The sequence below is a fragment of the Neolamprologus brichardi genome, chromosome 23 (assembly GCF_056152115.1).
Source record: "Neolamprologus brichardi isolate AB-2024 chromosome 23, ASM5615211v1, whole genome shotgun sequence".
Taxonomy (NCBI): Eukaryota; Metazoa; Chordata; class Actinopteri; order Cichliformes; family Cichlidae; genus Neolamprologus; species Neolamprologus brichardi.
The window spans coordinates 30,593,901-30,620,360 of NC_142125.1; the positions used below are offsets into that span (position 1 = coordinate 30,593,901).

General features: G+C 40.7%; 1 protein-coding gene across 6 annotated transcripts in view; it reads right to left on the reverse strand.

Moving 5' to 3' along the window:
• Positions 1–26,460, reverse strand: part of kcnh7a (potassium channel, voltage gated eag related subfamily H, member 7a) — a 68,380-nt gene that overhangs the window by 8,875 nt on the left and 33,045 nt on the right. For 2 of the 6 annotated variants that reach the window (XM_087836600.1, XM_006804098.3), the window contains 12 exons: positions 24,678–25,157; positions 24,057–24,077; positions 23,306–23,329; positions 22,412–22,626; positions 15,978–16,403; positions 10,334–10,565; positions 10,071–10,238; positions 9,572–9,771; positions 7,438–7,690; positions 5,725–5,930; positions 5,111–5,195; positions 261–551 (listed from right to left, as the gene is read on the reverse strand). In XM_087836600.1, the coding sequence (XP_087692726.1) occupies positions 261–551; positions 5,111–5,195; positions 5,725–5,930; positions 7,438–7,690; positions 9,572–9,771; positions 10,071–10,238; positions 10,334–10,565; positions 15,978–16,403; positions 22,412–22,626; positions 23,306–23,329; positions 24,057–24,077; positions 24,678–25,157 (2,601 nt within the window). The remainder of the gene's footprint in view (positions 1–260; positions 552–5,110; positions 5,196–5,724; positions 5,931–7,437; positions 7,691–9,571; positions 9,772–10,070; positions 10,239–10,333; positions 10,566–15,977; positions 16,404–22,411; positions 22,627–23,305; positions 23,330–24,056; positions 24,078–24,677; positions 25,158–26,460) is intronic. The other 4 variants (XM_006804099.3, XM_087836602.1, XM_006804100.3 and 1 more) reach the window with 4 other exon arrangements.

The window sequence follows — 26,460 nt, forward strand, 5'->3', positions numbered from 1 at the left end:
ATGAACTTCTAAGTTAATTACTTATTCTGGTGTCAACCTTTACAGGGGAAAAACAGATTTACAGGAAACTGTGTATTTGAACAATGTCAGTAATTTCCCAGATGTTTCTTTAGTGTTTTATCCACTTGGTTTTTGTTAGAAAAAAAACATTTATTTGAATGACAGGAAAGAAATAAAGACTAATCTCTTGTTACTTGATGGAGAGATAAAAAAACCTCCTCTTCATTTGTAGGAACAAATACATCTGACATGTCTGTCACCTTTGTATTCCTGGTTCTGTGCGTTGTCTCCAGCCTGTGTACTGGAAGTACTGTTCAACCCAAGGCCCAGGGCGTGGTCCCTTACCACTGGGTAGCCCAGCACACCAGAACACAAGGGCCTCTGCTCCTCTTCTTCCTCCCTGCCTTCCTCTTCCTCCTCATCCTCCTCATCCTCTCCCTCCTCAGCAGACTCTCTCCTCTTCTCAGCTGCCGAGGAAGCATAAATCTGCCTCGTCTGCTTTGTGTTGCAGTAGGTGACCGCAGTCTCCTTGTTGTCCTGGTTGTGGGAGCCTACGGGCACAAAGTGCAGTCAGGAAACCTGCTGGGGGAACACTGACTTCCTCTGGGGATGTGGGGGTTGCCTTTGTTATCTGACAACAGTAGCACGTGTCTTGCTTTGGGATTAAAGTGAGGACAAACAATGTTAAAGCACAATCTAGCCTGTTAATGTTGTGCATTATATCATAATGTGTTCCAAATGTGTGTTTACAAGGCGAGCTTGTTCAGCAGTAATGAATGGAATGAAAAGCTCCTGTTCACTAAACTGAAGTGAGGTCTAAATCTTCACACCTGATGGATGCAGGCAAGATATGCCAGCTGCTAGACTGTGAAACGGACCATTAGCTACTTTCTCTGTCCCTACTTGTGTTATACTGTGAGATGGTGACACCAGTGACAGAGGACTCGTAACCATGGTGACCAATTAGATTTTTCCCTGAATCGAAGCTAAACCCCAGGTAGCTGCTGTATGAAGGCTCTGTCGTCAAGTCCCAAGATTCCTGGCTGTTAGAAGTCAAATGGCAACAGATCCCCCTGTGCGGGCCACTCCTGCTCAAACACACGGAGTGATGTTGTCTGGAAGCTGCCCTGCCATCAGAGATCAGGGAGTCTGCTGTATTTACCTACATAATATACAGGCCCTGAGGGGCTGTATCAAAGGTGGCTCTGAAAATCAGGGATGACTGCAAAAAGTCCAGCACACTGGACCATTGTTAATGTTTCAACTCAGCATTGATGCGATCACACTTTCAATTTCATGACTTTACAACAGTAAGTGAGACTTCAAGTGGTCACATTAAAGGTTGGCGTGTTAAAGAAACGGTCCACAAATCAGCAGATATAATCATGCATCATTACACTATAAACTACTGCAACGAACATGGTTTTTCAGAGGATATTACAGACCAGTTAGCTTGGTTAGCTAAGGTAAACTACATCATTTATATAACTGCTCTGTATGAAAAAGTATCAGATAAAAATAATAAACTATATTATGATATTCTGATAAATTTAAAGGACAGCAGGGGACTAGAAACAGATTTAATTTCTTCAATTCAATTCAATTCAATTTATACAGCACCAAATCACAACAACAGTCGCTTCAAGGCACTTTATATTGTAAGGTAGACCCTACAGTAATACATACAGAGAAAAGCCTAACAATCATATGACCCCCTATGAGCGAGCACTTTGGTGACAGTGGGAAGGAAAAACTCCCTTTTAACAGGAAGAAACCTCCGGCAGAACCAGGCTCAGGGAGGGGCGGGGCCATCTGCTGCAACCGACTGGGTGAGAAATTAAATTAAAGATATTCCACCTCACGTACGAAGTACTGAATGATGATGAAGCATTATATTTTTAAAATCTCTTAGTATCAACTGTTGCCAGCAGAGCTCTTCACTCTCATACTGCAGACTTGTTTGTGTATTTTATTTTACAGTCGACTAGGAGGGAGCGCCTTCAGCTACTGGATCTCTTTTCTGTGAAACTAGTTCCCAGTTTGGATTTAAGAGACAGACATACTCCCTACTTTTCATATTAAGCTTTAAACTCTTCTTTTTCCTACAGGTTATGAGTAAGTCTGGATCTGGATATCCAAACAAGTTATGCTACTATAGGCTCTGCTGGGAGATCCACTGAGCACTTATCTATTCTCACCTCCCCCCATTCTCCCCATTTGTTGTTTGTAGCCTCTCTGTGCTCTTCTTTCCGCTCATCTCTTCCCCCTCACTCCAACCAGTCAACATATGGCTGCACCTCCCTGAGCCTGGTTCAGCCAGAGGCCTCTTCCTGTTAAAATGGTCTGTCTCTTTTTGTATGTTGTTGCCAGTGACAGTGACAAAAGATGGATTAATTAATGTAGTTTAATGAAATTGTTTAGACTTCTCTGTATTTTAAATTCTGTCATGTGTGAGCTTCAGAAAAGTACAAAACAAGTCCAGCTTGTCAGTGCCAAGCACTTTCACAATGCATTAACAGTGCCGCAGCAAATAGGAAGGTTCAGAGAATCGCTTTCAGTTTGTATGATTGAGCATGACTGCACAAAGAAACCTAATATAACCCAGCCTAACTGTAAGCAAACATTCTTTATTAAAGTATCTTTTCTGAAAATAAGCTTTTTTTTATTTTATAAACCTCCCCTTTTATTAACATTGAGGCTGTCATTGCACTTGAGTCAGCACACATTCATGAGAAGGGGATAGGAATGAGGAAGCGCAGCTTTGGCAAGTTAAATGGAGCATCAGTGGGCTTCAGTGTAACTCAAACACCACTGCGTAGACCTGTTTATTTAAAATACTGTCCTGAGAATCAAAAATGTTTGTAGGAAAAACCGAATTCGCAGCTACGGTCACCATGACTTCCTACAGAGTGCACGGTGTGCCAAAAGGCCACCGTGTGATAACTAAATGTTGAATTCTTGAAGACATTCAACACATCCAAAGCACTGAAAAACACATCACCCAAAATTCATTCTCATTAGCGCTCATGAGTTTCTGACCTGACACAGGGAGGTCACATGCTTTGCTAAGACATCAGGCAACTCTGATTTGCCTGCTGTCTTCCTTTTAAGGCACAGTTTCCATACTGTTATTTGGTTAAGTGATCAGATTGGATTTGTGTGTCTACATGTCCCCGACTATCTGAATGAGTTGCTATGGTAACAGTGTAATGAGTAAGCAGCTCTGCATGTGTACCTTGTCCTTTGCGTCCTGTGTTTTGCGTGACAAAAGACGCTTTGTAAACTGACTTTAGCATCCACACTGACACACTTCTCTAGAAATGTCCAAATGTGGTTTCAATCCACTTAAAAAAATGCTGGAATCTTTCTGGATACAATATAGATGTGCTAAAAATAGGTCTGAGAAAGGCTTCACACTCAGCTCCACCTAGGCTCTGTGCACAGGTGCATGTATAGGAAAATGACTTCATTTGAATGTGAGTCTCTGTGATAGGTACAGGTATGTGAAACATCAGTCACAGAAAAAAAAACATGAAATAAGGCTAAACAGAGAGTGTAACAGTGGTTTTGGAGATCATTTCTCTCAAATTATGCTGACAATTCAATACCCAAACTTTGGTCATTTAGTCATAAGATCCATAATTGCAGCTGCTGTTGCTCGGATGAAAGGCTCACTGTTAATTATTAATAAAAGCTACTTTCAGATGCTCCCTTACTCACAAGGGTCACCTCAGCAGGTAGTTCCATATTTGATTTGGTAGATTTACATGCTGTGTGTCTCTCTTTTACACAAGTCCAAACAGATCTGTGTCTAAAACAGTGAAAAGAATTTGCAGACTTACAGTTTAAAGTGATTGTCAGATTTTATATGTAAAATTTATGACTAAGTTTTCAGAAGTTGATCAAAGGAAAGTAAATAAATTAAAACTGAGAGAATGTTCATATTACTCTGTCATTAATCTGAAAATCCCCGGTGAGGAAGGACAGGGCAGGAGTACTAGGAAAACTCTGTTTTAACAGGAAGACTTCCAGCATAGCCAGGCTCAGGCAGGTGCTGTCACCTGCTGAGGCCAGGTGAGTCATAAGGAGAAAGACAAGATGAACAAAGAGCAACCACCAACAACAACAAGCAGGTAACAAGACAAAACAAACACACACAATCTTCTGGAAGTCCAAGCCTATAGCCCAGGGGTGTCAAACTCCAGGCCTCCAGGTCCAGTGTCCTGCAGGTTTTAGATCTCACCCTGGGTCAATTCAATTCAATTCAATTCAATTTTATTTATATAGCGCCAAATCACAACAAATGTCGCCTCAAGGCGCTTAACACAGTCAACACACCTGAGTCATTTAAACCAGTCCTCTGGAGAACTTCAAGATATGTTGAGGAGGTAATTTAGCCATTTAAGTCAGCTGTGTTGGATCAAGGACACATCTAAAACCTGAATAACTAAAAATGGTTCAGGCACCTGATCCAATCCTAATTATAAGCTTTATGACACTGTCTGTCTCCTGAACCCAAACTGGGAGCCGTTTCCACAGAGGAGACAACTTGTAGTTGAAGGCTCTGCCTCCCCTTCTACTTTTAGAAACTGCGGGAACCACAAGTAAGCCGTGCAGGCGTATTGAAGAGTGCTCTGTAAGGATAACATGGTACTATGAGGTGTTTAAGATAGAGGGCCTGAAAGATCAGATGGATTCTATGAGGATTTTAAATGGGTTTTCTGGATTTTACAAAAAGCAAAGGAAGACTAGCTAATGTGGACTTTCTGTGCGGAACCATTTCAAATTTTTTCAATATTCTGCATTTTAAAGTTGTTACTAGAGACTTGTTACATGGTCAGGGATGACTTTTAGGCACTGCTCCTTATAACTTACCTTACTGGAGGCCAAGATAATGCCATCCATGGTATGTATCAGTTTTGGCAGTATGTTTCTGAGGAATATTTAAATGAGGGTGCAGCAGGTCTCAGGTGTTAGCTGGCTGAATAAATGGCACTGCTATGGTAACAGTAGACAGTAAACAGCATGTGTGCTGGTTATTCAGATACAAAATAAACAGGGTTTCCCATTTAAAACCACCAACAGTAGTGCTTTTGTGCATCACGCTGACCTGTGGAGGATTTCCTTCTGTATGAGACCCGTTTTCGACACTTGGAGTCATCCATGTTAGAATCAGTTTCTTGTGAGTAGGTCACCTATAAAGAGATGATGTATGATCAGACTGAACCAGTGTAAAAAGTCTGTGTCATATCTGTGTCACTCGCCTCTGTTGTTCTAGAAGTAAAAATGTTAGAAGCACAAAAATTGTGTTGGTGGTAAAACAACAAGCTTCCTTAACTAAGCAATATAAACTCCTGCCTGTCTTGTTGGAACACCATGTCTCTGCTGTTTTTGTTGTAATCCTAGCACGCTCTTCTCATGTGTCTTCTCTGCTCTGCGTCCCTCTCTGCTTTCCAGTTCTCTAAATAAATAACCAAAGGTCAACACAAAGTGCACTCCCAGCTCTCTTTTTAAAAGACAAAACTAGCTCATTTGGATTCACACACACACGATGCTGCTCTCTCACTTAACGCGTTATTACAACCTCCCACATCATGTCTTCTGTCCAGTGATTAGTACTCTCTCATTCTTGTCTTCCAGCAAATGAGCGATTACAGAAATTTCTTTAAAATAGAGCTGAATATGAAAGCCTATAATCGGTGGGGCCAGCCTTATTTAAGTTACCTTTGCATTTTCATCACGGAGGTCAAACGTGAGCTCCAGGTTAGTGAAGAAGTGGTCCGCGAATTCTGGATACATGTCCAGCACCTCCAGAATGTCCTCCCTCTGGATGGTTTGCAGGTCACAATAACTTAGCGCCCGCACGTCTGCGCAGGATTTCCCCGGCTTTGCGTACAGGTGTATCATTTCTCCGAAGATGTCATTTTTGCCTAAAGAAGAAACAAGTGGGGAGGTTGACAGAGGAAGTGCCATCTTTCAGCTTATGAAGGACATTTATTTTTGGCAGAAGAAATTAAATTAAAGTTACTGGAGAACATATAGCATATATAACTAAGCAGTGTTTTGCAGACTGGGGAACCTCTGCCTAAGAAACTCTCCCTCTGATGCTTTTCTTATAACCAAACATGTTACTGAGCTACAAATTAAGATAATTAGATGCAAAATGTTCCTCCACCTGTTTTTCTTAAAATGATAACAATAAAACTTTGTTTCATATTGACTAAAATATGGATTTATGAGATTTTATTTACCTTTTGTCTTATTTTTGTGTTGATCTACTTCCCTCGCAGAGAATGTGCTGACTTACATGTGATGGCCCTTGCTTATCCTAACCCTATTGTGTCATGTGCTTTCTCTAGACCTTATTGGCTGTGTGAAAAGAGCTCTTAATGAAAAACAAGCGTATAAAAGGCTCAGCAGGCTACACCTGCCCACAGCTGAGATGAGAGAAACAGGGAGACCAGATGAGATTTGCTGTGATTAAATCTGGAAGCTGTTGATAGCAGAATGCGGCTTCTGTCATCAAGCACTACATCACACCACGCTGACAACCACACAAAATTTCTCTACTCTCTTTTCTTCCTCTGTCACTTCACATTCTTTGTCTTCTATTGCTATTCTCTTCTCTCTAACCTGCCCACTCGCTCATCCCTCCCCATTTCTTTTGTCATTTGTCTCTATCTGAAAGAAATTGTGCCCTCTTTTTTCCATTAACACATATTCTCTGTTACCCTCATCCCACTATATGTACTCCCCCACTGTGTTCTGTCCTCTCCCTTCATCTTGAGCATGCCTGTGAGGGAGCAGTAATCAGAATTTTCTTTGAAGTTAAAACAACATACCCGATAGGGAACCTCAGCTGCCAGCTCAGCCTTATTATAGCACAACTGAGCCATCTTCATTTAGCTGGCCCACCTGCATCTACACTAATGGAGGTGTACTCAGGCAAGTCCAACCAGACTGGACTATCAGTCATACTCTTTTGAGGTTCCTTTTAAAGTGTTTTTGAGCTGGCTCATCAGCTGGATTCACATGTTATTCACTAATTAAGAACATTTAGATGTTTGCATACTTGGATGCTGAATTGTTGCCAGTGAGTTTTCTGCACTGTGAAAGCTCATGCTGGCTATAATAGCACTAGAATTCATCAAACCCTCAGACATGAGAGTATGATTTGAAGAAAAAATGTTTTTTCTGTTGCTGAAAGCCAATCAAAAACAAAACAAAATTATACTTTGGCTCTTTGGTTAAACTTAGACAAGACAAGAAGTTTGACATCCATCTATATAAACCTATAATCAGCAGGTGGTTGATGGAAAAGAGAAAAAGCCACTAACTTAAAGCATATACTGTATAGCTGCTTTTAAAGTTAATGTTTGTTAATGTGAATGCAATTCATATCTAACGTAAATCTTTAGATGAGTAATGCAGACCCACCCAGGATGGCCACCACAACGTCATCCTTTAGGATTTCAATGGAGCCACGGGAAACAAAGTAGAGTGCTGTAAGTACATCTCCACTGTGGACTAGCGTGTCTCCAGGGGGCGCATGGGTCGTCTTAAACCTCATGGCCAAGGCCCGAAGGCAGCCCTTGGTGGCTCCGCGAAATGCTTTACAGCCCTGGAGGAGATTCTTGTTGAGGTGGAGGCAGATATCCGCCTGTAGGCACTCTGGAAAACCCTTCAGGACCTGAGTCAAAGCACACATGTGTATGGTCAGACGTACTGAGGAAGTATATTATGTAAGCTGTGATGGTTCTTTTTTCTTATATTTTATGACTTTGGGTTTGGGGTGAAGCAGTAGGTCGAATTGACTTAATTTCCAGAGAAATTTAATACAGTTGCCATTTGTGCTCTTTCCTTCTTCTCAAAACCCTGCAGTAGAAATAGTCTGCAATGTCTTTTTACTGTTTTAGTGAGCCTCTGAGGAGCTTAAAATAAGAGGTAAACAGAACATTTAGAGACTGTAAAGCTGTAGATAAATGAAATCACAAAATCAAAACACAGATTTGACATTTAAGTCTTCTCTCTGTTTCTTAAAAATAAATAATAAAAATAAAATAAAAATACTGAACCGATAAAATGTGAAGCATTCCTACACATTTACCATTACAATTAGCATTTCTAGTGACATCACATTCAACTTCTGTTAAAAGGAAGTTTTTCTTTTCCACAGTCACCAGGTGTTTGGTTAAAACACTGTTGGGGTTTTTCTCTCGATTGTAAGGTATTTACCTTACAGTAAAAAGTGACCTGAGGCGATTATTTTTGAACTAAAATTAAAACTTATTTTGCACTTACCGTTTAAAGACATAACCCCCCACCCCCACCCCCCCCCACCCCCCAAAAAAAAACAAAAAAACAAAAAACAGTGACCACTGACAAAAAACTAAAAATCCCAGGACAACTTGAACTGACTGTTAATACGGGTACATTTTCATAGACTGGAAGGTTTGAAAATGAGCTTTGAGTTCACTGGACATCACAAAGGCATTTCTTCTTTTTGTCATTTAGACAATGACACAAGCACAGCAAAAGAAATGTTGCCTGAACAGGATTTCTGGCTCTGACATGCTGTTTGTACATTTGGAAAGGAAAGATTGAACAACATTTGGCAAGCGCAGGTGCCGCCGCGGAGCGTGCAGCCAAGCCTCCCACAGTGGGAGGGAAACCTGGCAGTGCCCAGCGAGGCTGTGCCCACTCTCACAGGCATGATTCACTCACTCTCTCTGGTACCAGATGAATATCATGGGGTTGTGTTTGGATACACAGATTTCATGCAAAAGGAACTTCAAGACAGGCCACATGCAAGTCTACCAATGATAGACGATTACTGGGGCCTGTGAGAAACATGAAGAATTACGTGTGTGTTCCTTAATAAAGGCATGCACAAGTCGATAAAACATATGTGGTATGGTTTCACCACAGTTGTGTATAAAATAGCTATATGTCCATATATGCACAGTAAGTTGTGTAACACCCTGATGAACAGAACACGTCCATTAATTACATGCATGTCTGGGGCACTAATAAAACCTTGACATGGTGTATTTGATGGTCTCGTGGAGAAACTAACAAAGCATTACACTACTAATGTCAGACACAGCTAGGTGAAGCTCTAAGACTGAGGAGCATCTGTATAAACATTGTGTTAGCACATGTACCTCCTGCTCTTACCAGAGTGGTGGGGTCATTCCATTTGACATGAGGCAGACATGGAAAAGACAAACTTATATAAGTACCATGAACAGTTCATGATGACAAAAGCCTGAGTTACTGTATGCACACACAGTAACAGTGGCTTTCATTCACTTGGTTATGGCTAAACATTGCACAGGATAATGAAAGCATTGCACTATGCCAATGACATGGCAAGATAGTTTCACGCTGATGTGGTAAGAGCGTTTTTCAGAACAAGATAGTGGAAACTCAGCAGAAATGGGGTTCAAAACTTCAAACTCACAGAAATGAAATTGAAAAAGGGGGAGAAGAAGTAGCAGAGAGAAAAACCCAACAGCAATCCCAGTTTTGTTATAGTTGCGTACCAGTGCAAACACCATCCCTCTCGTACCATATTCATGTCGATGCCGTTAGTGTACGTCCAAGCGTGTTGGAAGTACTCCTCCAGCCTCTGCCTCAGTGGGTTGGGGATCTGGTGGAAGCGGATGAATTCTTTGACCCGCAGCATCTGGAGGTGATACCTGGCTGTACCTGAATACAACCTCTGGATGATGGCGGACACATTTCCAAAGATGCTGGCGTACATTAGAGCTGGGAGAGAAGCCATAGAGGTGACCTTTGAGTACAGATGGGTTCATCTCTTCATATACATAACACCTACCTTGGGAGTTGCTGCTACTGCCAGAAATGCACAAACTGACATCCTGAATGTGGACTGTGAATCCTTTATGTTCCAATTATGCTATATCAGCAGGTTTTAACAGTCCATTTATTTATATTAAAAAAATACATTGGATCTTTCATGTAAAATGAAAACAGTACTAGTTTCAGTGTTTGGCTTTATGTCTTTCCTAACTGTGTGTATGTGCTGTCATTCAGTTATCACTCACATCCAATGAGCATAACACATATGGAAAAGATCTTCTCAGAGTTGGTGTTGGGGGAAACGTTCCCAAAGCCCACGCTGGTCAGACTGCTGAAGGTGAAGTAGAGTGCTGTGACATACTTATCTTTGATGGAAGGACCTGAGCTTGGGTCACTGTAGTTGTATTTTTTCCCTGTAAAATGCAACATATTCATTTTTCTATCCTACTTTTAAATTCAGCTTTAAAATAGAGAACTGAGGGAAGGAACTATCATCAACAGACATTACCTATTGACACCCCCAGGTTGTCCAGCCAGCCAATTTTATGCTCCAGGTAAGGCTTCTCCACATTTCCAATTGCGTACCAGATGCAGGCCAACCAGTGTGCAATGAGGGCAAAGATGCACATGAGCAGCATGAGGACAGCAGCACCATACTCTGAGTAACGGTCCAGCTTACGGGCCACTCGTACAAGCCGTAGGAGACGGGCCGTCTTTAGCAGACCGATCAGAGTGGTAGTCTGGAAAACAGAGGAGTGCACGCTCACTTAAATTTATGTGTTTTAAATACTCTATATGTACATGGTACAATGTGCTAAAATATGTGATACAGGGTGTGATGGTAGTTTACTCATGTCCTTATTCTACTGGGTGATAAATCTGGGGATGTGCAGGTATTCAGGGATTTCAAAAAAATCCTACTGTTTAAAACTTCCTATTTTTTTTTTTCTTTTAGGCTCACGCAACACAAATAGAGGTCCTGAACATTTGTAATGTTTAGTTATTTATTTAATCTCCAACAGGGACCAGTTCCCTGTTGGAAACAGGGAACTATGGTGTTACCTGTTACAAGGAACTTGCAAATTGATAAATTATACAACACTCAAAACATGGCTAAAAGGCGTTTCTCTCGTCTCTTTTTATTTATCAGGGGTTATAAATGAAAGTCTTGAAAAGCTAATAATGGCTAATAATATCGGTCTGCAAATAAATCAGTTGGGCTCTAATGGTTATCGGTCCATCAGTGATTAGGTTCACTCACTGTTTAGTTAAGCCTATAAGTGATTCTGACCAGTGTGTAATCTTTAGCTACTGCGTTTTTCCTTCCAACATTTGTGAAAATATTCAGCATCCCCACAAAGCAAAGTCAAACTTCAAAAGTTAAAAAAGGGATCACAGGTCTGATCAAAACACATGTGGGATGGCAAACCTCAAGTATGTCACATCTTTGCAAGCAAAGAGAACTCATTATTTGTCTACCATTTGTTTAGGGTTGGGTTTATGAGAATGTTCGGCTCATTATTACCGACTCAAAAACATATGGTGTAGCTTTTTGCAACATACAGTATTAGATCATTCGTGCTGGTATAAACAGATCTTTCAAGGTCTCAGCATCCCTTGGTGTCAGCACAACTTCCCTGCCTCAAGCTCTACAAATCATAAAATGTCAGTAAGTATCTGGCTTCTTAACTGGCATGCCAAAAAAGCGTATGAAAGAAAGGAGGTTGCTTTGGTGATTCATCTGTTGGCAGATGAAAAAAAAACAAACAACTTTTCGATAACTGCATATGATGATGGCAAAATTAGCTTAAAAAAAAAAAAAATATCAGCAGCTTGGAACCTCCATCAACGTCTCAAAGCCAGTGTGCCAATGTGTCCCCATTTTTGACACAATGAATACAGAGTGTGTAACGTGAGAGTGGAGCGGCTATTAGTGTGGAGCAATCTGTAAACACAGTACAAGAAAATGCTAATAGGTCCAACCACTCCCTATCACACCTGGCAATTATCTTAATATCCTTAAAGAAGCACAAACCTTAGTAACTGTGCTTCGTCACTTCTGTGCTTGCCTATTGTTTTATTACCTCTTGTGCAGGTAAAATGATTATTCAAAGCACTAAAAGTAAGAAGGGGGCTTGTTGTTTGTTGTTTTGTTTAGAAGGCAAATGACTGATGAGAAAGAGTGCGTCTACATCATGGTGAGGAAGAGTGCTGTAGCTGCTTCTGATGGGTCCATCAAAGAGCCTCCATTCTTCCAATCTCACCCCTAAATCACAGCCATCTGTCATTGCAGTGTTCCCTTTCAGTGACAACACAGTGAACAGTGAATGAATCTTGTATAGAAACAGATGAGCTTCAAATTATCCAGCGTACAAGTGACTCTGAGTCACCTGCACAGATGACACAGTGCATGCTGTATGATGTGTAAAATTGATTAAAATCTTAAAGTAAGTTGAATGCATTTGGGGCTAAGAGTGAAGCTAAAGCTAACATTAGGAACAAACTATATGAAAAATACCCAGAAAATATCCCTCTGGTCATCTGCCACTGTGGCTTTGCAGGCTCCCCTGGCCACTTTTAAAACCCAAGAGTCAACCAAGGGTGGGATATAACTTTCTGTCTTCAAAGTGGTCACATTCTTTCTATCCGACAAGAGCTCTGCACGGTACAGAACAAGCCAGTAATCACCCAAATGTTTCCCTTCTTCATGTGATCTATAAAGAGAACATATTATCCACAACTATAGTACTGTCTGAGTGAACAGTTGCAGAAAAATTTCAAGTACAAATCTGTCTGTTCTTCCTGTGTGCACAAGCGAGACTGAGGGGGCTGCCTGTTACAACGAATCTGCCTCCTTTCTCTTTGTTTAGTGCAGCCGTTGCTGCAGGTTTTACAGCATAATGGAGTTGGAGTGCATTTTTCTACAGTCTGCTTTAACCAAAGGGAAAACAATGCACATTTACCCTCTGAATGGAGACAGAATGTGAAGCCGGGAAGCAATCCATTACACACGCCTCACTTGATTTGCATGAAAATATTCACAGGACATCTGTTATAGAAAAGAGGATTTGCTTGTGTTGTTCACTTGACCTTAAAGGGTTAATTTGATATTTGTAATCATAAATGTCTCTTTAAGAAGGGCAGATACAGTAACATGATCAACTTTGTGGAACTGTCATGAAGTAGCTAGACACACTGGAAGCACAGTGTTTATGTAAATTTACTACCAGGCACGGAAGAGATGTATGTAACCACCCACGCACCCTGACATTTTGGCTTTGTTCCGAGTTTACAGTGGTCTGCCCAGAATTTCAAGTAAATGACATTTGAATTGTGGTTTAGGTTCACTTTTTTCCTCCATAGTTTGCAAATGTGTCAAATGTGGGCACTATATCCATGTGAATGTGGACATAATATGCAAACTATCTGATCTTATCACAACAGGACATTGATATGAAAATGATGGAGGAGTTGAAACAAGTCCTGCAGGCAAAAATCGAAGCCACATCATTTTCTTTTGTGTGCCAGCTTGCAGCCAAGTCCAATCAAAGCAGGATATCACCCAGGAATATGCACCCAATAAAATCAGCAGAAAAGACCCAACAAAACTGGAAACCACATCTGACACATTGTCAGATGTGGTTTCCAGGCAACAAAAGTGCATGAAATTAAGGCTAAAAATAGTTCCTGTTTCTGCACAGTGAGCTAAAATAACACACCTTAAAGACCAGAGCTAAAAATGTACATGGATGTGTTATTTTCAGCTTCTCTTGATTGGAGGAGGTAAAAATACAACTTTTTTTTTTTTGTCTCATCCTGACTGTGTGCTGTGGACGCAAATTGTAAGTAGAACACATCCTGTCACTGCACAAGTCATTTGGCTGTATGATGAGGACGTATGTTGTGCTGTGGTGTCGCTCAGCTGTCTGCTCTTTTTTCCTTGCCCGCCACTCACTGGTGGCCTGTAGCCATGTACTTCCTCAAAGAAACACACACCTAATGGTAAATAAAGACTTGGCAAACCAGTAGGCTGACATCAGATCAGGACCTTGCTCTTAATACACACCTTAATCCTGGATATATCCTGATTTTATGTGTGTTTTTGAAGGTATTGCTTTGCGTATCGTGGAACCTGGAATTTTCACACATTGCAATGGACTGCATTGCCAGATTTGCTCCTGGATTGATTTGAAAATGTAAGGAAGGGGCTGGGAATCAGACCCGCTCTAGAAACAAGAGAAATGCATGTGTTTGGGGCAGTAAAGGATTGGAATATTGTATTTTCTTTAAAATGTTTTCTTACTATTAAATATTAAATGAACCTTGATGTATGTAATTTTATTTTGGAGTGAAAATAATTAAAAAATGTTTCATTTAAACAGATTTTTTTTGTATATTCTCATGCTAGTAATTATGTCCTCTGCTGCTCCCCGTTCTCAGCAGCGGGAGTTTGCTATGCCATCTCCCTCAGACGTACAGTTGCTTGCAAGCAGAGCTGTTGGGCAGGCACAGACCTTTTTAAAAGATTTGGATGGCCTGGGGCCGTAGAGTCTGTCTCTGATGAAAAGAGAACGGAGGGAAGCAGATGCGAAAACAAAGTGTCAGATTGGTTTGGGAGTCTAAGCGTTCAAGATAACATCTCAAAAAAAGACTGCCCAAAGTGTAGCCTGATGACACAGGGGTAACTAAGGCAGGACTGATGCTCAGCAGCTTCATGTTGAAATTTAGGTTTCACAAAGCTATTTCAGGTAAAAATGACCCCCCCCCCCCCACTCATTAATGTGTTCTGTACTTATTTAAATGTGACTCTGCACAAAGAGTCAATCTGTATCTAAGAGGACAGAGAGGATATTAAGTACAGCATTTTTAAAAATTCCTTTGGACTTCTCTATCCCCAACCAACCCCGGCAGATGGCCGCCCCTCCCTGAGCCTGGTTCTGCTGGAGGTTTCTTCCTCTTAAAAGGGAGTTTTTCCTTCCCACTGTCCCCAAAGCGCTTGCTCATAGGGGGTAGTATGATTGTTGGGTTTTTCTCTGTAGTATGTAGGGTAGGGTCTGCCTTACAATATAAAACACCTTGAGGCGACTGTTGTTGTGATTTGGAGCTGTATAAATAAATTGAACTGAATTGAATTGAATTGGAGGAATGTGTGTTGAGAGATGGACGGAGTACTTTAAGAAGCTGCTGAATTATGCAAATGAGTAGGAGAGGAAGTTGGAGGAAAGTTAGTGAATCTGGAAGTGCAGAGGATTAGTAAGGAGGAAATGAGCAGGTTAAAGAGCATAAAGGCAGCTAGTCCAGATAACATACTTGTGGGGCAGTGAACTGTTTAACTAGAGCATGTAATACAATCTTGTACCGATTTACAAGAATGAGGGTGATGTAAGAACTACAGATGGATAAAGCTGATGAGTCATGAAGCAATGAGAATGAGTTGTAGAAGCTAGGTTAAGAAGAGGGGCGACGATCAATGTGTAATGTGTATGGGCTCATGTTGAGATGGGGTTAGGGTTAGGTACAACAGACGTGATGATTGCTTTGAGAGTATTGATGGAGAAGCATGGAGAAGATCAGAAGGAGCTGCACTGTCTTTGTGGATCTAGAGGAAACGTAACAGGAAGGTATGCTCTGGAGAGAAGATGAATGAAAGTCAGTAGAAGAAGTTAGAAATGAGTGAAATCAGAGAGACAGACTCATGGACGTATTGAAGGATATGCAGAGGGTTGTGTGAAATAGGAGGATACTAGGGATAGGGCAAGATGAAAGCCAGTGATCTGCTGTGGTGACCCCTAAAGGGAAGAAGAAGAAGGACCATACATACTATTGTTACTGCTGAACTGTAATGACCTCAATCACCTGAACGACATTCACCTCAAGATGAACTGAGATACTAGTGACCATAGTGTGTAGTGGTTAACACATTTGCCTAACAGGTAAAAGATCCCTGGTTGGAGACTGGGAGAGGACACAAATAGGGTTGGATGAACCCACCAATGTTATCTCGTGTTCTAAAAGACCTTTAGAGTGAGTTGTGATTTATTCTGTGAGTTCAAGTACTTTTCTTGTAAGGCAGTCAGATACTCGGTCATCACTGTCGTCATCTCCAACTCTGCCTGGTTGATAACTGACTGATAAACGAAATAAATCCTCACCTCATCAGATCCTGAGCCAAAGATGAGCAAGTCAAAAGGGATGGCAGCCACCATGTCTATGAGGAACCAGCCTTTAAAGTAGTGGATGGCGATCTTGGCTGGGTGGCTGACCACCTCCTCATTGGTGTTGACGTAAGTCGTCCTAAAATTTATAAGGATGTCCACTATAAACATAATGTCAACTATCAGATCAACCACATTGAGGGGCGAGCAGGAATAGCCACACTCCCGTCTCCTCTGCTCCTCAATGTCATTGAGGAGGAAGGCAGCAGAGTAGGGGGTGAAAATGGCCGTGTAGATGACCAGCAGCAGGATCAGCCAGTCCCAAACTGCTTTGAATGGACTGTAGTGAAGAATGGTCCACTTATCCATCCGTGGTGTCTGGAGTTTGTATTCAGGAAGCACATCGGCGCCCAGAGAAAGAACCTAGTGAAAAACAAAGAGAACTTTAAAATTTTTACTGCCATTAACATTTGCTATCTGTGTTCAAATACACACACATTTTGGGAAATAAAAGTGTAATACGGTGCTTTTTCTTGCAGATTCTTTGCAAATTTGTTTTTATGACTTCACTGATTGCCTTTGCAGTGCCTGGGAGAGGCTTTCAATTTCTATTTCTCTTTTACGACACCATCAGCAATATTTTCAGAGTAAAGGGTCAGGCGAAAGGATTAAAATTTTAACTACATGGACATTTCAAAGAGTCTGTAAGAAGATTTGCATCACAGGAAATACAGGATGAGCATTGTTTTTGATTAAGAGTCAGATCTTCTTATTATTTGCCACTTTGAGTCTCTACTTTGTGAAGGTGCAACAAATCTAAGAACTGCATGCACTTAACAATCTTAAATATGCTCTGTTGTTTGAGAAAATTTGTTAAATACAAGAAAATTTGAAAATATTTACACTAAGCGTTTGCATGTCTGCTCTCTTACATTGCTGGGCATGCTAGTAAGTGGAATTGCATACAGTCATGGTGATGAGAAAGCACACGTTCTGTTAATTCCAAAGTTTAAATATCAGTACATATTAAAAATCAACTTGTCCTTAGCAGCTCTTAAAGTAAGGCAAATATAAAGTTAGATGAATAATTATTAAGCTAAAATGAAAAAGCAGTGTGCGAAAAATTATAGTACACAATGTCCACAGTTTGGACTGAGAAGAAAGATGGTTTGGAGTAAAGGAGGCCATTTACGTCCACTGTGACAAACCATCGAGGTGACCTCTACAGCTCATATGACGGTGGGGTCGGGTGATGCCTTGTAATGTTAGAGGTTTCACACCTTTGTTCTGGAGGGGGTAATGCCCCTGCCTTTTTTCACATCTTGGTTCATGTGATAACCCGCATGATTAATAGTGGGTCATTGACCCTCAGCACCACCCCCAAGGCGTTGGTGTACGGCAAGGGTGGGCAACTCCAGGCCATGAGGGCCGGTGTCCTGCAGGTCATAGATGTGTCCTTGATCCAACACAGCTGATTTAAATGGTTAAATGACCTCCTCAACATGTCTTGAAGTTCTCCAGAGGCCTGGTAATGAACTAGTTGTTTGATTCAGGTGTGTTGACCCAGGGTGATATCTAAAACCTACAGGACGCCCTTGAGGCCTGGAGTTGCCCACCCCTGGTCTGAGGGTTAAGGGTTAATTTCCTGGGACTCTCCATCAGTTGTTTTAAAACTGAAGAAGCCTCTGATGACAGGAGGAATATCTTCACTATCCTAAAGAAGTCACTGTGGCTCAAGTTTTTAAAAAGTTTAGTTTTAATTAAGTTTGAAATCAAATTTGCTATGAAAAAGACAAACAGGCTATGAGAAACAGAAGCAAACAGACGAAGGTGCATGTGATCTGTCAACCCCACATGAAAAAAACAAAACAAAACTCCTGATTATCCAGCATCTGTGGGAGAGTGCCAAGAAATTAGACTGTAAGTGATAACATCCTAGCAATGACATGCCATATTTTATGAAAGATAATTTAGGATAAGATGAGATAAGGAATACTGGAATATGTTTAAATGAAGGTTAAAGCCTACATCAATGTTACAGAGCACATGGAAAACAAATGGCCACAAACCTCATTGAACTAAAGTAATGATGTAAACAGGTAACTGCTGCTAAAGGTGGTTCTACAAGATACTGAATCATGGGGTGTACTTAGTTTTATTTTGGCTTTGATATCATAAAGACAACATCAGTCATCAATTGTTCATCTGAAATTTTAAGACCTGATAAGGACTTTTTTAATAATGCCCTTATACGTAAAGCTGTGGAATTAACAAAATGTATATTTTCTTTAGATTAGGTCAAATAAAATTCAAAAGAAAAGATTTATCGCTGTGTGAATAATGCAGCTGTACATCATATAGATTCAGATGTAATGCACTTCACCATTATCTGTCATCCACAATAACATCTTGCACATTACTTAAGGCATGATTTCCAATAAATAAATGCTTCTCCAGTGCCTGTTTACAGAAACTCTTAAAATTGAAGCTTCAGTTGAGGGAGTGATACCTTTTATTATGATTATTTGTAAGATAAGAATATTGTTTATAAGAACAGAAACTGAACATATCAAACCAAAATAAAATGCCGATGCATCAACTGCATATAGAAAAATAAGAGCATGCATAAATGTCAAAATGTATCATCAAGACTGGAGGTATAATCCATTCCGGCAAGCCTGAATGTCAACATAATTATCTCTGTTATTGCAGTCACCATATACTACAAAACCTAATAGCTTTTAACATGAATATTAAAGCAGCGTCATGGGACTTTTCGGATAAGAGTCTCAGTGACTTGGAGGTAATTATAGGTGCAGGCAGGGGTACAGCTATTCATCTGAGTGTTCAACACTTCAATAGCTACAAATTTTCATTTTCACTGCTGATTATGGCAGAGGGGGGAGGTTTGATGGGTGGGTGTGCAGGTAAATTGCATGCACTACAAAGGCAAAGATACAATTATGCTGTGATGTATGTGAGTGAGCACGAAACAGAGAATGAGAATGAAACAAGAAGGGAGGGCCTTAAGTGACTTTATTTTGGCATTCATCATATTTTTCATCGCTCCTCTATCGGTGCCCTGTCACCCCTCTATTCTAACCATTGTAACTGGGGAGGTAGGACCGGAGAACAGAAGGATGACGTATAGCACAATGTGGCGTGGTATTAATAATTGAATTGGTTATTAAAACCCCATCCCTCTGTGTGATGAGGAGGGTCAAACGCTTTTACCCTCTGATATGGGATAACCTTTGAAATCGATCAGAAACCAAAGGACAGTCAAAGGGAATGCGCTCTAATATTCATCAAGCTGCCACTTCATTAAAGCTGGATGCTTAAAGTGATGGTCTTAACTCAGAGTTTAATTACTGTTGACTTTGAAATAACACCTTAGATTCCCATTCTTGTAAAATGATTTCTGTTAGGAAGGAGTATAAATGTTGAGAAAAGCTGACACTTGCTGTACCGAGGACGATTGTGGCCCGATCGCTCACATGATCCCACAACCTGCTGGTAATCCTGAGAAAGTTGGTTGATTTGTCAGAGTGACAGTTCTAGATCAAAGTGTTGTAGACATCTGTTTCTAAATTAATGATCCCATCTTAATTATTTAACCTGGTTACAGTAGCCATGTGCACTTGGTCAAATGAACTCTTTCTTGCTGGTTAATGGAAAGCACATTCTGTGTGTGTCTCGGTCTCAAGCACAAATAAACATTAACCTTCCCCACAGTGCACACTGAGATATCATTTATAAGTGCATAGACTGTTATTTGACTCAAGATTCCACCTCAGATAACCGCAAGAAGTATAAACTGCTAAGATGCGGTCATTTGAGCCTCATATGGGGATGAGTTCGATATAACGATATATATCGGATGACAATATAAAAACGTCTGTCGTTTCATTTTACACTATCGTTTGTTTCGTGGTGTCGCAAAATAAACCGTTTACGGTAATATTTTTTCATTGTTTTGATGGTCACTGTAGTGGCTATATTAATTTCTTAAAGTTATCTCTTTCTCTTATATTTTATATAACCACACTACTGACGGACAAGCGCCTGTTTTTATGCGTTGTGGTTAGCAACAACTACGGAGCCCCGCTGGGGACATCGGAGAAAAAAAAAATTAAGACAGACTTTTGCGAGATCTCGCAAAACAAACTTGGGACCTCGCAAAACTTTTGCGAGATCTCGCAAAAGTTTTGCGAGATCTCGCAAAAGTCTGTCTTAATTTTTTTTTTCTCCCATGTCCCCTGCGGGGCTCCGTAAACAACAACGGTAACACCATCGCCTGTCCGCTTGTTTATGTTCCACATAAACCTTTCACAATAAAGCTCAGGATCCTGTTGAGACTTTTCAAAATAAACTGAATCAAGTGAAAGAGCAGATTATTTACAGATGAGAATTAAAAAAGAGCCGCCATGTGCTAAAAAATAAACCTTAGACTCAAACGTTAGAACAGGCTTTTCCCCGCAGCACGCCGTGTAATAAATACTCACAAAGAAAACGGCGACCTTTACAACTTATGTCTAAAAATGTATCGTTTCATACATCGGTTAAAACACTCGACTCCAGTTACATGACGCGCAGCTGGAAACACTTCCCGCAAGACGAGCTGCCCGAGATTCACAGAATTTACAGAAAATGTTACATTTTTGTGATTTATATCGTTATTGGATGATAGAATTCTTATATCGGGATATGAGATTTTGGTCATATCGCACAGCCCTAGCCACACGTGCACTGAGAAGTTCAAAATGTAATAAACAGCCTGTGAGGTGCAAGTCTGCTTTCCTTTTTAGCTGATCAGTTTCCTGGGTGAAGCCACCATCTGGCTGCAGTACCTGTGAGGCGGCCAAGGCCAACAGAGAGTGTATCTGTTCAGATGCTTTAATTATAACTTCAAATAAACTCTGATGAGTTTAAAGTTGCTTTCAAGACATCTTCTGTCACTTGGTTGTCAAAGTCAGGTGTCCAGAAACCCGCTTACCAATCTAAGCTGTAAAGGAAAGTGATAGGATAGGAAAAGTATATTTTATAGTTATATTCTAGGAATTATGAAGCTTCTTGATGCTTTCACCACTCTCATACAGTAGCTCTTCTGAGGTGTTGTATTCTACCACATGTTACCCAAGTCAATTAAAACCATATTAAGCCCTCTCTGACTTTGCACTTGTGTGAGAGGACAGTGTGCCATGCAGTGGTCCCTCTGCCTCTGGCGTCAGTGTAAGGCCTGCAGCCGAAATTGGCTTTGAGCGCAAACAGGGGTCAGTTTCTGTGTCCTCTATCTGTTACACCATTAATTGGCAAAATGCAAAACTGAGACCTAATCAGTAGTTTCAAGCAGCACTGGCCTACTCCTAGGACTACATGAACTTATAGTTCCATGCCTCTCAGTCCTGGCAGGAAAGGTGAGAATGACCTCTTACACTTTTCGTAACTCTAGAAATATAGCCTGAGCTCTGGATGCTGTCTGACAGCTGTAAGAGAACACTTGGCTATCCACCGTGAGCTACAGACACCTCCAATGCTTTACGTATCAGATCCCTTGAATTTCAGTTAATCATCCTGATGCTGACTGAGGGCATTTGGGAGTGTGCATGCAATCTGCTGATAAAGTGCTCAATCTGTCCAAGTCTGATTTGTGATGATCATAAATGATAATATGATGAACGTTATATTAGAATTCTAATATCTCACTGTTCTCCAGTCTGCACAGACTTTATTAGTAAAATCATTACAAATAAATACAGACTAAGGGCCCAACAAGACGTTTCAGTCTATTCCTGATTTTTTTGAGTAGTCCTATTTATGTTGTTATTCTTATTGCAGTGCTGCCTCTGTTTGTGTGGGTGATACATTTGTTCTTATTTTATGTAGGCAAAAACCTTGAAATTACTACTTGTTTCTTCAAGAATGAAAACAGTGATGTAGTATGTTTTATTCCCTTCGCACTGTCCATAACAGTTTGAAGACCCAAATTCATGAGTCCTCAGATGACCAAACACATAGCAAGCACTGTTTAACTGAGGTTGGATAATTCCGAAGGAACAAGGTAATCCAAAAACTAAAACTGGCCTGAGCAATATATGAAAACCACACAGTGGAAAAGCACTGGCATCAAAGGCAGGGGGATGAACACAGCCAGAGAACATACGTAATCAGACAGACTGTCAACTATCAATAGGAATACAGGACTATAAATAAATAGAAAGAATAGAAACTCACAAGGCACAAGTGAAAAATTGAGGCTGACAGGATGTAAATCCAAAGAAAACATTTTTGTTACGTTTGCAGGTTTTTCTCACAGGTAGTATTATTATTATTTTAAGGATCCAACAGATCATTTTATGCCTGTAATTCTAAATTACAGGCCCTCAATTTTTCTCCCCATTCACAAACTTGAAACTGGCTCACGTCCTTACCTGTGTGACTTTGTCTGTGACATTGTGAGTGCGATCTTTGACTTTTGGGGCGATGATAGTTTTCTCAGAGGATGGAGGGGAGGGGCACTTCTTATCATTGTTTGCCTCTGAGAAGTTGAGCGTGATCAGGGGAATCTTGTTGATGGTGGAGTACTTGTTGAGGTTGGAGTCGGAAGTTGAGCCAAGCAGGCTTGATTTGATTTGGCTGAGCGGTCCTGAAAAAAAGAGCACGGCAGAGGGTGGGTGTTATTATTAGAAGATGCCGTATCTTGTTTTATAGCTGGGCTCTTGTTGATCTGTTATGCACTGTCAGTCGTGTTTATTTGGAAGTAGTTGTGACATGGGTAGTGAGCATGGAGTGATTCCTAGTTTTGGAGTGACTTCAACAACAACACAATACCGAGAATACAAAAGATGCTGAAATATAAACTGTACAGCCTTTCAGAGCCTCTCATTAAAACATAATGAACAACACTGTTGGTGAATAAACAGAATGATTTAATGTGCAATCAGAGAGTGCAAGTTCCCATAGTTTGCCAAATCTAGTGCAGTGAACTCACTGTATAGATAAAATTATGTAGTATGATCAGTGAACACTTAAGTAGAACACAATCATATTAAAAACGGATCTGTGCGATAGCGCTACACAAACTGACATGTGGCCCAATGAGAGTGAGAAAAGTGAAAACAAGAAGTTTGCTAATTCAGCTGCATGAACCAGCAGAGGAAGGATACACTGCCCACCCCACAAAGCACAGTGATTGAGAGTCAAGGACAGAGAAACAGACAGTTGAGGATGAAAGATTGCATGCGCAGCTTCAATACATGCCACAGTCAGGATACATCAAAGCCGTCATAAAAAAACAACTGAAAAGAAAAAAGCTGAAGCCATACCCCCAGCCATCCAGGAGCGAGATACTAGCCAACCAGGAGAGAGAAGAAATAGGAGTAAAGGAGAAAGTGGGATTATGGAAAGGTGTTTGGGACGTTGGGTCAGTAGTCTTGGGTAAAAGCATATCAATAATGTGGCATTACTAGTAAATAGAGCTTGACAGGGGCTCTATCAGTAAACCTTTAGAGGATTAAAAAGGGCAGACTATGATGCTAATGTTGCTATTAATGTGTATTCCATTTGATTACAAAGAGCATATGACTTTTAAAGAACCTGGTTGAATATGTACTGTACTATGCATTCAACATAGCACTGCAACAGTTCAATTAAGCATGTAAACAGTCAGGTTTCTTTCCATTCACAAAGACAAGATCCAGAGCTTGCACACAAGAAAGCAAAGGTTAAAGACAGTAGGAGGCATGATTTCTTAAGCATTAATTTATCCTCTTCAATGAACAACAAGCAGGAGAGAAGTTTAACGTGCTGCTTCCATGCAAGCATGTGCAGAGGTTACTGTGTTTTCTTTTTAGTGAGCACTTACAGAGGTGGTTAGGTTTAGGCAGGTCGTGTAGTCACTTAGTGTCTTTCGAGGCCAAAGAACTTACAAACACAGTCATCTGCTGAGGCATTTGCATACAACATGAACCTTTTGTGGGAAAACTCATGCAACAAGCAGGCTTTGACATGTACACGTGTATCATTAGACATGCCGCTATTCACGATCTGAAAATGCAGCAGGTTGCCGTTAGTTACCTTTGATATTGCGACCATTATCTGTGAAGGTGGCAACAGAGTGGGGGAGAAGACAGAAAAAGGGGAGTGGAGGTGAGAGAAGAATTTGTGGGTGTCTATGATGATAAATGGGGGTTGCCGTTAATGACTCGCTACTGTCCCTGTGAACAATGCATTACAGGGAAGTAGATGTATTAAATGTATCTAAATAGGAATTATAGGCAATTGGAGGAGACTGATTGAGCTGCAGGAAACAGGACCAGTATGGGTCACTTCTACCCTCAACCAAATGAGGACCAAAAGGTGGAAGATCAATACCACAGATTATAGATATGACCATCTACTGAGGATTCACTAGAACCCCACATAGCTGATATTTATAGTCTTAGTAATTAATTAGATCTGTAAATAAAATATCAATTACATTTGTTTCTTTCTTATATCACATCAATTCAACAAATCAATAAACAAGACATCATCAACCAGTGCTGTGCACTTTGCAGTTTAATGTAAACTAATGTAAACTGTGTTTACCAGTTTAAAGCATTTAAAATAAAGACAAAGTGATTATTAAGTAATACCATATATACAGTTCAGCAACTGTTGATGCATATCTGAAAATGTATAAAAGGACACTCTTACCTTCACTGGCATGCCGGTCCCTGAACACCATCTTAGAGTTGGACCCAAAGCCTTCCATGTCATGTACTGAAGAGGCCCTGCGAATACTGCACATACTCTCTCTGGAGGCAGTTGGAGTAAGGCCTGGGATTGATGGAGCTGCAATAAGCGTGTCCTCCTGGCTCTGGTTTTGTGTCTGAGCAACGGCCTGGTCCGGGTACATCCGGTCCCAGGGGCCTTTAGGCGACGAGTGGTCCAAAGGCCCAGACACAGGGGTTGAGCAGTGGCTGGGGCCGATGAGGGCACGGGTGTCGTTGGCGTAAGAGGGACTGCAGCTCTCTCGAGTGGTGGGAAGTTGGTAGTCGCGTGTTGCTACTGAGCCGTCACTGTACCGAGGAGAGTCTACCATGACGGCATCAGGGTCTTCCTGGGGCAGGGACTGCTTGCTGATTCCCAGGAGAGGTAAGGCCGGGAGACGGAAACGAAAGAATCTCCCTTTCCCTGACAGAAAACGAGAGAAAAATCAATAAGAACAAGTGGTCGCACTGCCTCTGTTTCTCCTATATTGTTCCACACTTATGCCCCCATGATAATATTTTTTTATAATAAGAATAAGAATAACAACACTGACAAAGTGTCTCAATTCTGATTAGCACATGTTTTTATACAGCGCCAAATCACAACAACAGTTGCCTCAAGATTCTTTATATTGAAGTTAAAGACCCTAAAGAGGGTAAGACTTTTATTCTGAAACACAAAACTGGTATACCCCAGTCCCCTTCGAAGCCTTCCCCAAAACCGCAGCTCAATTAATGTCCAAGCCATTCACCTTTATCTACTAAAACACTGTCAAACCTCAAATGAGGACATGGGCCCTGTGAGTGAAGTAAGACTTAAATTTCCAGCATATCAAATTTCACTTGCTGAGTAATCCTCATCTTTAAAAATAATCTCTCATCTGCTTCCCCGCTCCTCTCTTTCATACATCTGCACTCATCTTTCAGTGTTGTATATTTACAACAACTGTACATTTAGCTTGCAGACACTATTTGTGAGATGCTGCACAGAAACAATTTGTTTCTGCTAGCCAAATGTACAAATGTGTACATATTTATTAAATCTGTTGAAAAAAATCCATTTGAAATTACTTGACACTTAAAAAACCTTACTCAATTTAATCGTGATGCTGAGTGCCATGACAAAAACTTTATTTACATCTACACCATGAACGCATCATAGAAAAAGATGCGTTCAAGGTGTAAGCACGGTGTGGGATTTCATTTTCTTATTACTGAGCAAGAGGTAAACCCAGTCTAGCTATGGACAGAATGGGGACTGTCCATTCAATCATGTCTATTATCCACCTGATCAAAGGTAAAGTAAAAAAAAAAACGTTTTAAAAAAGTAAAGTAATTTGAGTTTTTCTTCAGGGAGTGACAAAAATAGCCCAGAAAATATGAGTATTGTTGCAAATTTTATCTCTAACCTTTAGCTTCTATTAATGGATTGGAACAAAATATTCTTGCATAGATTTGTTTCTGTCAAGCAGGGAACGCCTGAGGACAATTGATATCGCATTTAATGTAACTGATTCACTCAATTAGTGTGAAGACTATTTGACTGTAGTCACACCCAAATAGCATAAAAACAGAGAATACAGTGGATTTTAATGAACCCCTGAGAGACACAACCCCCTGTGACCTTGCGGTGTGTTTTCACGGTGTGTTTATAAGAAAACGTGCTCACATTCTTCAACATCCCTGGTGATACCTCGCATTTGTTTGCCAGCATCACTGAAAAGCCT